Below are 15,643 nucleotides of genomic sequence, written 5' to 3'. Positions count from 1 at the left end.
CTGCGCGCTCTTGGATTTGATAGAAGTGACTACTAGCGAGTCACAACTAACGTTGATGGGAGGTGTAGTTTTTATGCTGCATTTGTGACGTGATTCTATGGTTTGCACCAGTAATGTTCCTCGATGTTGCGGTGTATTTTGTAGACAAACACTGACATGGTTAGAAGTCATTCGCACCAGTGCGCCTAAATATTTATTTGCACGCGCACGCCATCATTTTTACCCGCATGTGCGAGTGTAATGGGCGCACTGTCTTTGTCTCTAAATTCTTCATGTTTCTCTTGCTCTCTTTCTCTCTTTCTTGTTCTCTCTCTCTATCTTGAAACTTCACTCAGCCCTGCCATGTTTGTTCCTCAAAGCAGAGGGAGCAGTGACGCAGGGTAATAGGTTATTGATTAGTTTATTTGGCCAGGGCTGTCAGACGGGGCCCCTGGGAATGAGCCAGAGGTCACTCAGCATTAAGTAGAAGCCCCTCACTGACCAGGCATTGGGGAGATAGAGGGGCTGTCGACACCCAGGTCACCATCTTCTCTAGAGCTCAAAGTGTGATTTGTGTGTCTCTTGGTGTGGAGGCCTCCTTTTTCTCATGGGAACTCCTGCTTGTGTGTGTGTGTGTGTGTGTGTGTGTGTGTGTGTGTGTGTGTGTGTGTGTGTGTGTGAGAGAGAGAGAGAGAGAGAGAGAGAAAAAGAGAGAGAGAGAATAGGTGTGTGTATGGGTCTTCATGGATTTCTGGGTTATTTACCTGGCAAGGCTCTCTGTGCTCCCCCACTGAAAGTCTCTAGTTCATGGATGTTTTCCTAGTAAGATGAGGAGGGAGGTACCATAATGGGTGGGTTTAGAAGGGGCCCTCTACAGACGAACTATGCAATGCACAACCCATTGGCTGCTCATGACCCAATGGCCCATCCAGCTGTGCGCATGCATGAGACCCGATCTATGTGATGGCTGTGTCTTTTCTAAGAATGAGTGGCTGTGTGTTTTGTAAGAATGAGTGGGTGGGAGGAATGTACTCTCCTGGAGGGTGTAAGCTGGGCTGTCTAGATAGCTGTGGGCTTATGGGGGGGGGCATTCATCATTCTCTCTGTCTCTTTCTTTTTCTCTCTCTCTCTCTGCTCTGTGTCTGTGTCTGCACTTTGAGCGGAGCAGGCACCCAGTGTGTCATCCCATCTCTCTCTCTCCCCCTCCCTGTGTTTCTCTGACCCTCTTAAACGTAGTGTTTTGACAGGTAGCCGTGTGTAATATCAAAACTCCCAAGTTTATTAATAATGCACGCTCTGCACTGCCCCAGTGGTTTCTGGTATGTGTATGAAGCATGAGCATGAGCTTGAGTTTGTTTATGGTTTGTATTAAGAAGGAGACAATAATGTTTTGAATGTTTCCCCACATGTCATGTGGGCTATCCTCCTATCTTCCTATGACTATACAATCCTCTACAGAGGGCCATTCAAACCCACACATGACCATCTGATACCAGAAGGCATGACAAAACCGCAGCCAAAGGCACTTGTTGAGGAGGGACTTTGACAACCTCATTAAAACAGTTCTTACATAAAACCTAAGCCTGCCTGTCAGCCAGGTTGTGAGCCAGGCAATAACTCAAATGGCTAATCAGTTCTGTTGTGTGTGTGTGTGTGTGTGTGTGTGTGTGTGTGTGTGTGTGTGTGTTTACAGACATTTTGGTGGAGGTTTTTGGAGGAAGTCTTTCTCCTCTGTTGCTCCCAGCTGTTGGTGCCCGTAATGGTGGACTGGAGGGGCCATGATTAAAATTCTCAGCGTTGACAATGCTTTTATTAGCGCTCATTAACTGTATGAGAGTGTAAATGTCTTGGAGACAAAAACCTGCCTTGCAGTTTTTAAGCTTTTTGTCCATTCTACTTGGTCCCTCCCCTCGGGTACCTGAAGCAGTGCCAAAGCCATAAGTAGATTTATCTTAATTCAGATGGTACTAGCCATATGCATATTGATAAGAATTGGAGAGAGAAAGAGGGACAGAAGAGTGTCATGGTGGTCTGGTGTGATTTAAGAGTGTCTCCCTCTCACTGGCGACTTTTTGCTGGTACATTTGGGTTGTTTATCACGTTCGAAGCATCAATGGACCCCTGCTTCCCGGCTCCTCTCTGATTTACTGAGGTCTACAGATTTATCTCTTTCCATTTATTAAGCCTCACATTCCACAGCCCCAACTGGTCTGGGCACGTTTCTCGACTCTGAGCTGCCTGAAGTGTTGTGTAGTCATCCCACAGGCTTCAAAAACAAATGGTTTCGACTGGTGTGTACATGCCTCTAAGGCTGCAAGCAAGTTTAGCTGGATTGTATCAGTGGTACTTTTTGCTGTTATAGTGCAGGCATATTGCTTTGTTGTCTGCCTCTCCTCCCCCCGTACTAGGGAAAATATTTTGAGAGCAAACAGACCGGCTTAGAGATCTGAAAATGTGTGATCTTTTTATCAGCTGGTATGATTTTTGCAGATAGCATCTTTTTTCCACTCCATTCCATTGAAAGGGTAGTCATTTTTCCTCTGAATGTAACCTAGGCTGCTATTACAGTGCACCGGGACAAAATCAGCACGCTTGCCTGCCTGTCTGCCTGTCACTCTGCGCTGTCTGCATGCTTGAGCAGCCGCCACTGCGAGTGCTGCCTGGGACGATAACAAAACCGTTTCACACACCTAATGTTATTGGCAGTGCATGGACTTTCATGTGCTAACTTGGGGCTTACAAGGCTTTTTTTAGGGCGACTCAGCCATCCAAACTAGCACTTCAAAGGCTTCCACCAAGGCACAGGGCAACAATTTGCTTCCTTTCTGTAATTAGTCATGATGATGAGTCCTTTAGCTCCTCATTGCAGTTTAATTTTCAGTCCTGATGCCTACTGAAAGCCATCAACCTGTACACCTTTGTAACCTGTCCAACCTTTGCTCTAGTAAAATGTATGTAGTAGTTGGACCTCAGCCTGCTGCTTCTGTTGTTCTGAGACATTCAGGTCACGTAGAAGCAGTCTGCTACAGAGAGAAGCTGGTGATGGCGGGGGAGGAGGTTGGCTTATGGAGTGTAGAGGCCATATTATGGAAGGCGGTTGATATGATCTTCAGTCTCAGTTCTAGTGGAGGCTGGAGATGATGAGGGCAAGATGAAAGGGTTCCTCAGGGGAGAGGACAAGAGAGCTCGGGCCAGGGACATGCGGAGGCCGGCTGGAGGGCTGAGCATTGAACGGCTGGTTTGTCTGAAGCAGCAGGCCGTGAAAGGCTTCCTCTGTCTCACTCTCTGTTGCTCTCTTGCTCTCTCTCTCTCTCTTTCATTCTTTCTCTCTCTCTCTCTTTCTCTCTATTCCCGAAACTTGATATTGAACCACTGCGACTGGTCTTGTGTATACATTCAAGTTTTTGAGGACCACAAACAGTCGACGGGAAGCTCTGTTGTTCGCAAAGTTGGAAAAGACCTGCTGCCACAGTCTGTCATGTTTATAGCCCTCCCAAGCGTAATGCCCTCTTAAGATTTGTGACACCTCCAAAGCAAGCCCTTTTTTCACTGAGATAAAAGGCAGTCATGCACGCTGAAAGCCTCTTCCCAGCCATCAGTTATGATTTCAATAGAGCCTGCTCCTTTCAGAGCCAAGATCTGTGATAGTGCTCAGTATGTGCCCTCTGTGCTTGTATGCTATCTCTGCGTAGCAAACGAGCAGAAAATCCTTTTTACTCCCCCAGAGCTAAAAAGAATGTGCTCACAATTCCGTGAATGAACTGTTCAATTATCACAAGGGCCACATTCAGTATCATCCTGGCTGTGTGGCATGCACTGAAACCTGACGCGTAGTTTCAAGAGCCATTCAAATTGTTGAGCTTATCATAAAATCCAGCCTGGTAAGCCCCAACGCATGATGAGTCACACCAAAACAAGTCACAGGTGCTTTCCAGCCGTGCGTGGAGCAGAAGCCAGACCAGGTTCGGTACGCCGGATGCAGAAGGGCTCAGGTGACCCACACCTGTTCCTGGAGGCTACTTACTGAGAAGTCTTCCCAGGGAAAAACCTGTTTGGCAGTGAGCCACCAGCATGAAGTTTACTGCTTCGGAGAAGGAAGGAAGGTTGTGTTTACGCGTGAGGCATAACTACATGGGGAAAGCATGACCACTGTTCAGTCATTGCCCTCATTCATGTGAATGGCCCAATGACGACAATTCATGCTAAAGGAATATTATCCGTCCTGGAGTCCCCATCAGTTCATCTGAAGCGTGAACACCAGCATTATTAAATACTAATTTGCTGACGTCAGTGGCGACGAAGACTCCTCGGACTCCTCTGACAAAAGCTCCTTCTCACAGCTTGATTTGTTTTTTAATTAATCTGCAGATTTCCAGATCAGGAGTTGAGGGGGAAGGGGAGAGACGACTGAACGCATTCTAATCTAATATCGTGTATCTAATCTACCCCCCTTTTATTTCTTTTTTTCGTTCTTTCTGTCTTTTTATATATCTCTGTCTCCCTATCTCTATCTCTTTCTCTTTCTCTCTGCATTTATGTTGCGGTCTGGATTCAATCCAGTCCAGCTCTGCCCTCAGCTGTCACCGTCTAAATCCCTGAACTCCCACTGAACATTTGGTTGCCTAAACAGACTGGGGGTGAAAATGCCCGGATTTTTCCAGGTTAGGCGAGGTAAGAGGGAGAAATGAGGTTAGCATTATTCTTTTTATATTGTGTACACCCACACCCACGCGCGCCTGCTCGAATCATTGACATGCTGCGGCACGAGCCCCACACGCTGCAGATTAATGCCACCAGTGTCCTTTTGTAATGGACTTTGCAGAGCAGCAGATTTGTTTGCCTGGCCTGATAAGTATTTACTGTTCTCTCTGATCAACAGTGGGGATGGGGCAGCTGCTGCTGCTGCCGCCTTAGCTGTAATAGGTGGATGTTCTGTATTCAGGGCTTGTGCTTGTGCTTGTGTGTGTGTGTGTGTGTGTGTGCGCGCATACGTTTGTGTGTCAAGTTTCATTTTGCATTCCTTCAAGAAGTGTTGCCTGGGCGAGTAACTGCATCTTCTGAGGAGGCCAGATCTCCCAAGAAAGGGGTAATTCAGGTGAAACTGCTGCATCATATCTTCCTCCCTGAGGGGACCAGACAAACTGATGAGACTCCATTCTTTTGGATGGTTCGTGTTTGCCTTGCTTGGTGGCAGAATCGAATCTCTTTCAATGTGTATCAGGCAAAGGCTCAGTTAGACTGAGAGTGCGAGCCAACGAGAGAGAGTGCTGTGAATTAGCCTGTAACCGATCAGGTCTGACTGCCTCAGTGCCCTCTTCAAGAAAGCTATTAGAAGAAGATGGATTGCTGGTTTGGCTCGGTTGGAATGGGTTACTGGATGAAGTCAGGCAGGTAATGGGACTTTCGTTAAATCACAGTTCAATTAAATGGTTTGTGTTCAGGGCCACAGTCCACATGGCTTTAGTGGAGGAGTCCATACCCAGATAGTGTCAGTGATGAGATTATTAGTAGCCGTGAATGTTTGGAGTTAAGGAGCTCATGTCCTGTTGTGTTGACATGTTGTCGTTGGCTTTATTTTTCCACCGCGCTACAGCTGCGTAAGAGAGTCGTGCCATAAGGACCCATCCAGTGGTGCCTCTGGCAGATAAATGAGAAACACAGTGCTATTTGTTTCTGTCCTTGGTGGTGTGAAGCCATGCTGGCATGTGTGTGTGTGTGTGTGTGTGTGTGTGCATGTGTGTGTGTGTGTGTGTGTTGGAGGGTGGGGTGGTCTTGTTCAGTCTGTTGTAAACAGCTCCCTTAATCAGCGTCCTGTGGAGAGACAGAAAGAGAGAAGGAAGGAGTCAGAAAAATGAAAGGGAGAGGAAAGGAAAGAAGGGAGCAGAGGACCTGGTGAGGGAAGAAAAGAGAGGAAGGCCCTGTTGGGAAAGGTCACTTTGAGGTTTTACAGGCTGTGTGCCGGCAGGTCGGCTAATAGCTGTTCCCCTCACCTGCCTCCCTAAAGCTGCATGTTCAGATCAGCTTTATGGGGCAGCCATTCAAACACAAATGCAAATCCAAAGCAGTGTGTGTGTGTGTGTGTGGGTGTGGGTGTGGGTGTGATGTTTGGCTTAGCTTGTTGGGTTTAGGTGCTGAGTGGAGGTTTGGGTTAGTCACCGCGTTGGTTCTTTAGGCACGTTCATTTGTGGCTTCCCTTCTATTAGGCTGTGTTTTCTGTTTTATTCTCTTTCGGGTGTCGATTTGTGTGTGTGTGTGTGTGTGTGTGTAACCATGTGTGTACATGTGTGGGTTTGCACTGCTCTCTGCAGAGCTCAGTCGGTCGAAGCTGTGTCTCTCCTCGGGCGACCTTTGAGGACATTGGCAGTTGGACTTCACGCTGTGTTAGTCTCAAGACATCAGTGCACATCCACGGCTCTCAGGGGAGAGAATCACCCGAACAGGCCTCAACGCAGCAAACAGAGACACTACAGCCACCAGCGCACCACCAGCCTTTCACTGAGAAGAGGACACTTTTCCCCATCTGCAAACTGTCTAGTATTATGCTTCCTGATTTGGGTATCTTTTTCATTTAATGCTCACCGCTCCCCCTTTCTCTCTTGCTGACGCCATACGTCCACTGGTCAAGTGCACTGAAGTGAGCGACAGAAATAGATCTCTGAGGGTCACCCAGAATATAGATGTCGGTTAGACCGATAAAGCATCATCGCGGTCACTGTGGTACCAGGTTATGGTTTAGATAAAGCATCATCACGGTCACTGTAGTACCAGGTTATGGTTTAGAAAGGGTCCTACAGCATGTCCCACCGAGTCGTCGACTGTCTCAGCTAGTTAGAATAGCCTCATGCATTTCAAAAACAAATTAGCATCATTTTCAGTTTCATTTAGTTTTTCTCCTCCATTACTGCCACAATAACTGAATTGCTTTTTGCATCAGCAGGGTGCATAAAATTAAATAGCATTTTAATGGCCAAGGAGGGAGGGGGGCTCTGCTGCAGCTGCACCATGAAGTGCCATCTCAGTTCCGTTTTCTGTGTAATTCGCTCCGTGCACAGCGTCTTAACCGAACGTTCGATCTGACAGGAGGGTGGCACTTCTACTTCCGGTGTGATTTGTTGTCATCGGTTGTCAAGCTACAATATGAGTGCAGTACAGAAAAACAAGTCATCTTTTAGGAATTCCTTTAAATTTATGAGAAGGGCAAGTGGTTCAAATGACCACTGCTGTGTGCCACAGTGTTCGGCATCTAGTCGGTACAACAGCGAACTTATTTTTCACAAGTTTCCTAAAGACTCAACACTTCGGGCGCAGTGGGTCCATGAAATCAGAAGATCAGCATTTACCGTCACACCGCACACAAAAGTATGCAGCCGTCATTTCGAAAGTCACCAAATCATGAAAACGGATACGAACAGACGAGTTTTAGTGTCAGGCTCTGTCCCATCTCTGTTTGAATGGAACAACTACAGCACCGTTCAAACCCGGCCCGGTGTTTGGGAGCGCTGCACTCGATCAACAAGTCCGCTGCCACCTGAACCTGTCCCGACAGATGAGAACCTCCCTGAAGAGCTAGAGCAACCTGTCACGGTCCCGATGGTTGTGGAGCATGATTACGGAGCCAGCCCTACACTGTGTGTGAACCGGGAGGTGTATGAGGATATGGTGAGGGAGCTTGAGGCCCTAAGGGAGCAACTGCAGTCATGTCATCTGCAGTCATTTGGACTCCAGCGTTTTTCTTCATCGCCAGAGGATATCCGATATTACACCAGGTACGAACTCTACATTTAGCCTACACATTTTAATTTGAAGAGTTTTTAACTAGTCACTGCTAAGAGGCTTCAAAGCTTGTCTTCTTTGCCTGTTTACTTGGCTTGTTTTGTGGCTGTCAAAAATGAAAGTGTGCATGGTGACCTGGGCTGAGGCTAGACTGACCAGGGTTCGCCACGCATTGATTGTGTGTGATAAACAAACAGACTGGCAGGCAGGCAGACAGACAGACAGACAGGTGGGTAGGTAGGTATATAGATAGATAGATAGATAGATAGATAGATAGATAGAGAAGAAATAAAGGTGTCCAGTAGCATGTAGCCTACACGTACATACAAGGAAACCAAACATCCAGACAAACATAGGCCTACATACTACCCAAATGGGGTATAAAGGGAGACATTCATGTGCCTGCTTAATACCAGTCTTACAAAATTGCTGTCTGCCCTCCTTGATCATGTAAGACAGGACACCTAATTCCAGTTTCCTAACTGTATTTTAGATTCCCTTCTTACCGGCATTTGATGGCATTCTGGGATCTGATTGAAGCAGCAACAACCAAAATGGTTAGAGTAACAAGGGCAAGGAAAAACTATGTTGCCAGCACAATAACCGAGAGCCCATTAACCAGACCAACGGTAAGTTCCCCCAGTCAATATACTGTAGACACATAAGCACATAAGCTGATAAGATAAGAAACAAATATGTTTTAGGTTATGCTTTTTCTGTGTTGTAAAACATAATCTCCCTTGAATCCTTTAACTAAATCCTTATGCGTTTCTCCCCCAGAAGCTGCTGCCAATAGATGAACTCTTCCTGTTCTTAACGTACCTTTCCACCGGCTGTACACAGAGGGAGCTGGGTCACAGGTTTAACATCCATCGAACAACAGTTAGCCGAATTATCGTTACCTGGGCAAACTTTCTCTACAGCCTTCTCGGTTCTATCTGCATCTGGATGTCTCCTACAGCTGTTAAGGCCAATCTTCCTCAAGCATTTGATGGTAACTACAGTGACACAAACATCATCCTTGACTGCACTGAACTACGGTGTCAGACTCCCTCATCTCTGCTCCTCCAGAGTGAAGTTTTCTCCACGTACAAGTCCCACTGTACTTTTAAGGCGATGGTAGGTATGTCCCCCTGACATTTGTGTCAACGCTCTTTGAAGGGTCCATGAGTGACCGGCAAGTCTTCCGTCAGTCGGGCATCACAACATTATTAGATCCTAACACTGCAATAATGGTCGACAAAGGTTTTCTTGTAGACGACCTTGTGCCAGGGACTGTGTATCGCCCTGCCTTTGTCTCTCAGAGGGCTCAGATGCCAGAAAGGGATGTATTGCAGACCCAGTCCATCGCAAGACTAAGGGTGCACGTGGAGAGGATGATTAGAAGAGTGAAAGAAAACAAACTCTTTGACACTACCATCCCTCTCTCCATATCAGGAAGTATTAACCAGTTGTTCACAGTTGCTTGTTTGCTCTCGAATTATCAGAATGGACCTCTGGTGAAGGCATGGACATTTGAAATGTAAACTAAAGCCTGTGTAAATATGTCCATGTACCCCTATGCCTATGTCAATGTAAATATGTATGTCCATGTACCCCCCCCCCCCCCCTACACAGGCTTTGTAAACTAAAGCCTGTGTAAATATGTCCATGTACCCCCATGCCAATGTAAATATGTATGTCCATGTACCCCCAACCACCCCAAGTTTGAAGTCCACAAATCAGTTTTTTTGTCATTTTTTAAACTAGTAAAATGATATGGCTAATAATACAAAACATTGGTTTTAAATCTGAGATCAAAGCTCTTTATTAGTCAAATCAGCTACCTCATGTTTAATTCATCCTCCCTTAGACATACACACACCAGTATAGTTATTTACAATTATTTACAGTTATTTACACAAAGAATATTATTTTAGATTTCAATTTGACATATTTAAACAACTTGCAGACAAGCCGGCATGTAAACATTAAAGTAGAACCTGTCTACTTTAGGTCTAATTACATCCAAAACATCAGTGTCTCTATAGATTCTTTGGATGAAGACATCATCTTCAGCTGACACGACAAAATCACACCAGTTCATGCCTGTTACTAACATCTGCCCCTGCACTTGCCAGTAATATGCATGTGATTTTTTTAAGCTCTAACTGGCCTGATCTCATTTGGAGGTATGGACAATCAACATAGCTTTTGACATTAGGGCACTTCATTTCTATTAGACCGAACTCACAGGATTCAGAAGGGTCAAAAATTAAGCCATCTGGAGACGCCCCCAGCCAAGGGGCATCTGGGTGAATGACTAATCCACAGGGATAGTGGTTTACCTGCTTCATTCGGCAATATTCCCAAATAGCATCCGCCTCTAACTCGATTCCCCTCTTCATAGCGGCTGTTTGTCGGGTTCCCTGAAGTATCCGTTTAGCCAGACTGTCTTCGGCACATTCTTTAACCTGGCAGATCTCCCTGAACCGTGATGCAGTCACTCTTGGCTTCCTGAGCTCATGCCATTCTGCACATTTACTTTGCACTCTTGTTGCACATTCAAATTTACGCACCATGTCCCAGTTTACCGCTAGACTTTTTAGATGTAACTGCTCAGACTCGGTACACACAAACACACAAGTGGATGGCGGCAGGTGATAATTATCAAGTGGCAGAGATGGACGTGGTGGTGCAGAGTGGAAGGACAAGTCTCTCCTGGCTCTAGCTGGTTGTTGGTATGATAAAGGGCTTCCAGCCTGAACCATGCCAAGGGCGGATTCGACCAAAGGGATCTCACAGGTGATGCCCATGCTGCAGATCATCGGCACCTCAGCTGCAGGGAAATCGTTGTACACTTCCGTCACCTAAAAGTGCAACAATGTTACTGGTTAGCAACATGTCTAAATTTATATTTTCAGCTGGTATGATAATGTTGATATAGCTTTATCCCTACTTACCCGAAGGACGGAAAGGTCAGGTAAATCCCCTGTTAGGCCTTTGTAGAGTGTGCTCCTGTGTGAAGTAAAAAACAGAGTCCAAAGATGCAATGAGTCATCTACATATTTGAATCCATATATTAGTGTGACATACTGCAATGAAACAGCAATACTCTGATTTTACCTTACACCTTCATTTGTTGCTCTCTCCTTTGGTTTAGCAGACAGTACTGTCATCCCATCCACTGGGCCTGGCTTAACACCCTATTGTGATATGCAATTTGTTGTAGTTCAAACATATTGCCAACTAGTGGTGTAAAATTATAGATGTTAGTGGTGTAAAACGGTAGATGTTAGCTGTCTAAACATACAACCAAAACATGCAGTAGTATACATTCAGTGGGCAAGAAGTACTATAGGCTCATACGGCAACATAACAATAGACAATATAAGGCACTTATCAACATTATATACAAATAATAATCTATACAAGATTCTGTGCAATAAAGAAAAAAAAGAGTATAAAGGATAAAATAAATGGTAGTGTAACAGATGTGCAGGAAAAATATATTAGTACTATTGGTGTAAGATCATAGTGTATCATGCTCTACCTTCTTTTTAACTTACCAAAGTTCTAGGCTTGTGCCATTGCTGTTCTCCCTCAGTACAGCATAACACAGGAGGTACCACAGACAAATTCAGCTGGCTGTAATGTGCGGATTGGAACAACAAAGCAACACAGTGGTTGCATAGGGCTGCTCCTGCAATGCATGAGCATCTGTGATGCATCAGCTCCACAGGGTTTGATTCCTTCAGGACCACCTGCAAAACCAGAATGTCTTAGTACATACTTATAAATACTTGTTTATCTTGGCTTGATCATTGTACACTCATTCTTTAAGGATGCAAATTATACCTACAAAACAAATATTGTATACATTAAACAAACATGTAACACAACACAAATATTGTATACATTAAAAATATACAATATTATGATTACAGTGCATTGTCTTATAAAACTTTACCAACTGAAATCAACATCCTGAATTTAATTCAATGGCAATGTGATGACCTATTTTACCTCTGGACTGCAGCTTAACGCAATGAGTCAAACATGAACAAGAAAGCAAGAGTGCAAGAAAGCAATAACCCAGGGGGAGCCCAGTTAAGTAAACTTACCAGTCCTGTCTACTTTGATTACTGATTCCATTAAAGTTTTGTTATTTGATGAAGTTGTTGCATGTTTTTGCAAAATACTGCACTTCTGCAGTAGTGCAGTATAGCCTAGTGTATGGCGTTTTCCATGTCTAAATAACAGTTTTTTCTGCATAGGAAATGCAGTAAAACTGCATGGCATAGAACGTGTTTGTTTTTAATTGGTATGGGCCTTAGCTGAACCCCCCAGAAACAACAGTAACACTGGGTTAAAATAGCTTAATGATAGTGTTAGCGCAAGAAGGTGAATGTTTCAAAAACGATTATCAAAAATGCAGTCAGAAACAAAGTTAAAACCCAGTGGGGACCAGCAAGGTAAACTCAAGCTATTCTTTATGAACAGGGTTAAACTTAACTTGTACCCTTGCTAAATCCCCGTGAACGTGAACGCTGGGTTGCGAAAGCCATGTAACAGAAACTGTCTTAACATTAGCTAACTTATCCCTAGCTTCACCATACACTCAAACTGTGGGGTTTCTCCGACTTCTTCATCGACCTATGGCACAGTGCCCTGATGATAACCTCGCCTGTACCCTGATCTTTATTAGAGACTGCGGACAGAATTAATTACTTTATTTTTAGCACCACAAAGACAAGACAACAAAATATAATAAATACAATATAATAAAAATATAATAAATACAAAGCAAACCCTGGCTAACATGCTAATATTGGAAATAGCATAGCGTGGCTAACTTACCTTCATATCGTAACTCCCCCTATTTCCACCGGTCCCGTATTTCCACCGTCTTGCGTGTATGTGTCACTTAATATCCATTTCTATACAAACCAAGACAGCGGACTCCTATAGAAACGCAACCACGCACAACATAGGTGTATCTAAATTAGCTATGTACCAAAAATGACATTTTACCGTGACTCGAGGAGCTGTAAACAGTGTTGTAAGGCTGCGTGTACACAACCGCTTGGAGCTCCAGTGGAATTTTAATTTCACGACGAGAATTCTCGGTCTAACCGTCCATGTGCCGTTGAAACGGTGTAAATAGGCGACCCATCAGGCCAGCACTATAACTCCGAGCGTGGTAAACAAAATCGGATATTTCAGGCAGTAAATGCTCCCGTTAAGAACCAAACCAGATTTTGTTCAAATCTACACAACTATGGCTACTGAAAAATGTAAGGTTCATTTAGTAAATGTTATTTTGAAGTGTTAAAAAACATCGTTGTTTTTAGAATTTCTGAACAAAAGTGGTGATAATTGGGGGTGTTATGATAGTTGTGAATGTAAGATGAAATGTAGAGCTTGAAACCCTTGTTCCTCTTAGACGCCGGAGTAGTTGAACATGAATCAACGATGCGGTGAATGTCATTAACAGTAAGACGTGGAAGGTCCTGCAGACATCTAGTAAAAATAGCTGAAGCCATTTCTCAATCTCGGTGACTGACAGTAGACAAGCTTAACTGGACGTTAACGCCAGACCGGAATCGGAAGTGCCGACCTCCTGTTGAAATCGAACGTTGCCTGCCACGCTGTGCACGTAGGCTATTGTGGTCAAGCAGTAGCCGAGGTTGTGTGTGTGTGATATGAAGTGAGAGTATTTCAGTTAGTTTTGGTGTTGGTTTGAAGGGGTGTGTTAGTTTTGGTGTGTGTGTGTGGAATTCTTGCACAGTGAAATCAACCACAAAACCAACCCATTCCATCTAAGGCAGGCATTTACATGGAAGTGTTTAGCGTATTTTCTGGACTATAAGTCGCACCGGAGTATAAGTCACACCAGTCAAAAAATGTGTCATGAAGAGGAAAAAACCATATATATAAATATATATATGTTGCACCTGAGTCGCAGGACCAGCCAAACTATGAAAAAAGTGTGACTTATAGTCTGGAAAATACGGTACTTGCTTTGTGTGTTTGTGTGCGTGCATTCGTGCGTGTGTGTTCTTGCCTGTGTTCCTGGCACAGAGGTTCCAGTGCAAGGCCTTCTGAAGATCATCTGAGAGAACCTACAGGCCGGCAGATGATTGATGTTCTTAAACTTATCTGTGTTTCCTCAAAGTCTCTTCTCAAGCCAGTCTGTATATCACATTCTATGAGGAGAGGCTTACCCAGAGCCTTTCAGCTGCATGGATGCTGATAGCTGTTAGTGTTTAAAGCCATTTTGACCCTGACCGGTATAGAGAATGACAGTGGAAGACTGCATTCTTTTCCTCTTGGTGGCTACTAGTCTCCTTGTGTCCACAGAAGGTATAATGCTATAATTCGAAAAATTCGAAGCACCATAAACACATGCATTACTTCCACCCATATCCAGGCCATATTCCATCATGACAGGCCGTTGACTAACGTGCATGTGTTTGTAATGTAATATACTGGACTGTCGTCTCTCTACAATAGATGTCTGGCTCCACAGAATTAAAGATGTAAATTTAAGAGGTATTTTTGGTTAGTTAAATTATGACACAGAAATTGTACATTAATGACCATCAATTTCATCAATTTGAGCCATTTAATACATGTACAGTAATCACTGTCATGATGAAATGTTCTCTTGAGATTGGTGCACCAGAGCGAGTGCCTGGGAGGTCGAGGCTGGCAGTGCCTTTCACTTCCCAGGGGAGAACGCATCCATTAAGTTGGTTTGGTGACATTGTGAAAATGAAAATCCCAAATGAGGGCTTGGCGGCGGTGAAATGGGTTTCCTGACACAGCTGACACACTATCAGATGTGTGCTTTTATTGGACAAGTCATTTGAATGCAGGCAGGCTTCAGCAATATGGGAATACAGGGAATGGCTGGCTTTTGCTACTGCTTCTATAATACCTCTTAGAAATATTATTATCTTGCATTATTTGGTTTTGTATTTGAATGGCGAATATCATTGACATCTATCCTGAGGTATTGAAACGCGAACAATGACAGTCATCTGACTTCACTATGTGCCCAAGTTGATGTCTTCAGTGATAGCTTCATTTGCATTCTTTGAAAGGTGATGAAGGAAACCTCATCCATCTTACTTACATCTTACTTAGTGGGCAGCCGTGGCCCACTGGTTAGCACTCTGGACTTGTAACTGGGGGGTTGCCGGTTCCGCGGATGAAATGCCCTTGAGCAAGGAACCTAACCCCTCACTGCTCCCCGAGTGCCGCCGTTGTAGCAGGCAGCTCACTGCGCCGGGATTAGTGTGTGCTTCACCTCACTGTGTGTACACCGTGTGCTGTTTGTGTTTCACTAATTCCCTGATTGGGTTAAATGCAGAGACCAAATTTCCCTCACGCGATCAAAAAAGTATATATACTTATACTATGTTTCCCATACATTGACTTATTTGTGGCGGCCCACCACAATATCAACATTTACCACCACACAATGAGTTTCCTGGTTGTACTAAATTGTGCTTAAACCTGGTTAGAATCATAACCACGCTGCACTAATTTGTTAAAAACTGTTGCATTCAAGTTAATTCTGCAAACCTACCACCACAAATACAATTCAATTCTGTGGGAAACAATGACTTATACTTATATACCATCAAATCCCCCTGAGTAAATTTGAAAAAGATTCGTGGGAGGCTCGGAGCGCCCCGATGCCTCTTTGGCAACAGCACCCATCTCACCTCCTTAGTTTGCAGCAGAAAAGTCCCGTGCCGTCAGCCAGTCATTATGTAAACTCTCACTGTCAACCCTAACCCTCCTCCTCCCCTCCTGCTGTTAGGATGGCCTGATTCAGTCAGTATAGGATGGAGGGGTAGTCATGTGCCATGTTTGTTCAGCCTCCTTCTACGTGTTGTAG

At 44.5% G+C, this 15,643-nt stretch overlaps 3 protein-coding genes across 8 annotated transcripts in view; 2 read left to right on the top strand and 1 right to left on the bottom strand.

Moving 5' to 3' along the window:
- The window catches only part of LOC121723425 (transmembrane and coiled-coil domain protein 3-like), a 32,301-nt gene that overhangs the window by 5,821 nt on the left and 10,837 nt on the right, over nt 1-15,643 (top strand). Inside the window, exon 2 of one of the 5 annotated variants that reach the window (XM_042109074.1) lies at nt 4,545-4,650. The exons of 2 other annotated variants lie outside the window; for them this stretch is intronic. The gene's annotated coding sequence lies outside the window, so the exon portion shown is untranslated. Of the gene's footprint in view, nt 1-4,544; nt 4,669-13,022; nt 13,029-15,643 lie in introns of those variants that run through there. 2 more of the 5 variants (XM_042109073.1, XM_042109076.1) reach the window with 2 other exon arrangements.
- On the top strand, nt 4,679-9,146 carry LOC121723432. Its single transcript, XM_042109097.1, has 3 exons — nt 4,679-7,745; nt 8,246-8,381; nt 8,533-9,146. Exons 1-3 carry the CDS (start codon nt 7,117-7,119, stop codon nt 8,887-8,889), a joined length of 1,122 nt encoding a protein of 373 aa, XP_041965031.1. The 5' UTR covers nt 4,679-7,116; the 3' UTR covers nt 8,890-9,146.
- Nucleotides 9,544-15,551, bottom strand: LOC121723431. 2 transcript variants are annotated; one of them, XM_042109095.1, is made up of 6 exons: nt 15,468-15,551; nt 12,351-12,696; nt 11,301-11,495; nt 10,858-10,937; nt 10,695-10,749; nt 9,544-10,601 (listed from the first exon to the last, which is right to left on the bottom strand). In XM_042109095.1, the coding sequence occupies exons 2-6, from the start codon at nt 12,381-12,383 to the stop codon at nt 9,825-9,827; spliced, it is 1,140 nt and encodes a 379-aa protein (XP_041965029.1). In that variant the 5' UTR covers nt 12,384-12,696; nt 15,468-15,551; the 3' UTR covers nt 9,544-9,824. The 2 variants fall into 2 exon arrangements, with proteins under 2 accessions (XP_041965029.1, XP_041965030.1); XM_042109096.1 differs by lacking the exon at nt 15,468-15,551 and having other exon boundaries at nt 12,351-12,442; nt 12,592-12,633.

The sequence above is a fragment of the Alosa sapidissima genome, chromosome 11, assembly GCF_018492685.1.
Source record: "Alosa sapidissima isolate fAloSap1 chromosome 11, fAloSap1.pri, whole genome shotgun sequence".
Taxonomy (NCBI): Eukaryota; Metazoa; Chordata; class Actinopteri; order Clupeiformes; family Clupeidae; genus Alosa; species Alosa sapidissima.
Note: the sequence above shows the minus strand (reverse complement) of the source record. Positions and strands in the feature narration are given on the sequence as shown.